General features: G+C 39.5%; 1 protein-coding gene across 1 annotated transcript; it reads right to left on the reverse strand.

The window, feature by feature from the left end:
- Positions 1 to 1,677: 1,677 nt before the first annotated feature.
- On the reverse strand, positions 1,678 to 3,282 carry LOC121963656 (spectrin beta chain, non-erythrocytic 1-like; the record flags this gene model as incomplete). Its single annotated transcript, XM_042513929.1, has 3 exons — positions 1,678 to 1,767; positions 2,346 to 2,570; positions 3,016 to 3,282. Coding segments are annotated over 3 exons (582 nt in total), but the record flags the coding sequence as incomplete, so codon positions are not given.
- Between the last annotated feature and the right edge of the window lie 48 nt (positions 3,283 to 3,330).

Genomic DNA, 3,330 nt, shown 5'->3' on the forward strand with positions numbered 1-3,330 from the left:
ATATGTTTCTTGTATGTTATATATATTATTATTTGTTTGTATTATTAGCGTCTGCACCAAAGACCAATGTAAAATCCTTGGAGATGAAAACATACTTGGCAATAAATCCTTTTCTGATTCTGATTCAATACTTTGATGTTATCCATTTTCTGTGAAATAATCTTCTGCAGGATTTCTTTGCAACTGCTATGTGTAGGGCGCCTGTGGAATATGTTGTATAGGACTTATGTGCAATTACTTTAGGTACGGCATCTCTGCAACACTTGACTCTAAAGCATCGTGCAAAACTCTTGGGGTGTATTGATCTGGGGCTGATACTGTATGGTAATTGTAGTTTGATTGTACATGTGTGTGGCCATGTCACCTGTGTTTTATAGAATGTTCAAGACATTTTTTCCCCAAGGGAGACAATAAAAGACTAATCTAATATAATATTAATAATTTAACGTTATTCAGAATACTGTAGGACCTGCCGGTGGACCGACACATCACTAGTCACCCGACCTTCAGGCAGCCAAATAAATGCAGCAAATTATTCAGTCAATGAATTTGCATTAGACTGTCACTGCACAAAGGCCAACAGTTCGGACAATTTGAGCAGCTCTCCGGAAAATACAGACATTATTTTTGCCTCCTCAATTTCAAGGACAAAATTAGGCCTATAGTACTGAGTTGTAGTTGATGTGCAGGATTTGATTTACTGTTAAAGTTTCAAAGATAAACCTTAGTGTGTTTATGTTTTTGTAGATAGCTTTTATTGATTTTATATTATTAGGCCGGTTGTGACTAGAAATGACAAATGTTTGAGGAACAGTTGTTATTTCCTTTTGTTTTGCTAAAAAAAACATTAAATACTGATTTGTGATGATGATTTGAAGGCCTGTCTAACAAAACATATCTATTATGTTTTATTGATTTATTACTTCCTTTTCATCATACTGATAATGGGTAAAATCATAGATAAAATTTGACAGGTGTCTTTTTCCACACTTAAATAATACAGCTGTGTGCATAAATAAGAGAATTGTAGCAGATTTCTAAAAGTAAATCAAGAGTTGCTTCCCATATTAAGCAATTACTTTATATATGAAGCAATTGGTCAGGTAATTTAATTAATTTTGAGATTATTTAGAAACTAATTACTCATGTCGGTAACTTGCACAACACTGCATTTAATAGTCCGTAACCCATTTAGTACCCTCGTCCATTACACTGGACATAATGTTTTTGGATATTTAAATCTATGACTATTGTCATCTGGCACCCAAATTTACAGACTTATTTTATGGGATGTCTTTAAGCCAATCACAGTGTTTCACGTCATCCAAAGTGGACTGCAGTAGAACCACACACCCGTTTTTTTTAACAAGCACGGCCAACTGTAAGGCAAGGGGGAAGCATAGGACATGTTTCAGTCTACAAACATATCGTTTAAATACATAATTTGAGTTCAAACACTTTTAAAGTAAACAGGTAATCTACAAGTGCATTTAGAGTAGAAATCCACCATTACAATATTTCTGTGCATTTGGAACATAATTTGGCTCTGAACTGGTTAATAAGAGCAATTAATCAAGAAAATATGTCAGATTAATCAATGATGAAAGGTAGGAATCTACAAGTGGTAATTTGCAGTACAGCTACCCAAGTCTCTTTTTCTACAGACAAACCTCTCACCTGGTTTTTCTTCAGCAGCATTTGCACAGTCTGAAGATTGTGGCCATGCTCTTGTGACATTGCCAGGGGCATCCTCTCTTCAATCCAGAGCTGAGGGAGAGAGAAGAAGATTGTAACGATGAAAAGAGAAAATAGAAGAGAATTGTTTCTGTTGAAAAACAGCTTCACAGATCTCAAATGTACACAGAGTATAACAAAATGTTAAGACCACCTTTCTTTGTGCTGAATTTTACCCCCCTTTATAAAATGTCTCCAACACCTCAAACAGTAAAAATCCTCCTTTAAGCTGTCTCCTCCACCCGACTAAAGTGGATTTAGGCTGTGAAACCAATAAGGGATTAAAGCTTTTTACCCAGATTCACCTGCAGAGTCAATTTCATGGAGAGAGCTGGTGGTCTCACTGCCTTGCATACTAAGTGTACATACTATAATTGAAAACTTCATTTCTAAATTAATAAGTTATCATTTTGAGGGGAAAAAACAGCCTCTGAAGTTTAGGCTTCAAGATTTCCCTGAAGGTGTTATCTTGCTGTCATTCAAAAGCCAACACTAATCCAACTTCTTTAAAAATTCAACATCCTTTATTCATTTTTCAAGCTATCAATCATTTCGCGAGAGCAGAGAGTTTCGACTGTTTAATTTTGCTCTGAAATTGCATCCATGCTTACAAGCTCGTCGGCCAGGTCTCTGTAGAACTGATGGACAGCCTTGGCGGCCTCCAGCTTGCCCTTGCGCTGGGCCAGTGGTGTGAGGAGCTGCTGGAAGTCCCTCTGCAGGGCCTGCTGCTCGGCTTCAAGCTCCGGCTGGTCCTCCCTGCCGCCGCCGTGCTTCCTGACGGCCTCCTGGAGCTCCTCCAGCTCCCGCGCCCGGTCACGCACCTGGTTCTCTATCATCTGGCGCAGGGAGATACGATTAGAGAAAAAGATGAATAGCCTTTCAAGAGTCTAATCAGGATGTAGTGGAGGGTAAACCCACCCAAAGTTAGTCTGTCTGGCAGTTTATGTTTTTTAGCCACTGATATGATTAAACTTTTACCAATGCAAAACCGACTGTAATATAATTTATAAGATTTATGGTGTTCTTTTTCTTCCTCCCAAGAAATGTAATGCTTTCTTTGTTGATTTTTGTTTGTGTTCAGACGCCAACAGTAAACACAAATACAGATCCGAGACAGGTGCTCACTCACTCAGAGTTAATCCTGAGAAAGCGCTCAAGCTAAAACGATAATGTATTCACTCCCATGGTGAGATTAAACTACACATAATTTAAGAAGTGCATGCAGACACAGTAAGCATGCAAATCTGGAGTACATATAATAAACGCTACAGAGACACAGACCTGATGCTTTTTGAGCAGGATGTTGGCGTTAGTCAGGTCTTTGACGTCTTCGTCTCCACTCTGCAGCTGCTGCTGAAGCCCACTGAACCACTTCTTCATATCAGCGAGGCTCTGGTCGAAGAGCTCAGAGCGGTTGGCGTCAAACAGCAGCCGGGCTTTCTCCTGGGTCGTGGACTCGAGCTTGTCCCACAGTTCGTGGAGTTTGGCCAGACGCTCCGTCACGATGGGCTCAAATTCAGGCTTGGACTCCATGAGCTCCTGACCTTCCTGCATCCATGAATATAAAAAGAGAGGATGATGTTACTAAAAAGCCAC

Source organism: Plectropomus leopardus, unplaced genomic scaffold (genome assembly GCF_008729295.1).
Source record: "Plectropomus leopardus isolate mb unplaced genomic scaffold, YSFRI_Pleo_2.0 unplaced_scaffold12023, whole genome shotgun sequence".
NCBI classification, from domain to species: domain Eukaryota; kingdom Metazoa; phylum Chordata; class Actinopteri; order Perciformes; family Serranidae; genus Plectropomus; species Plectropomus leopardus.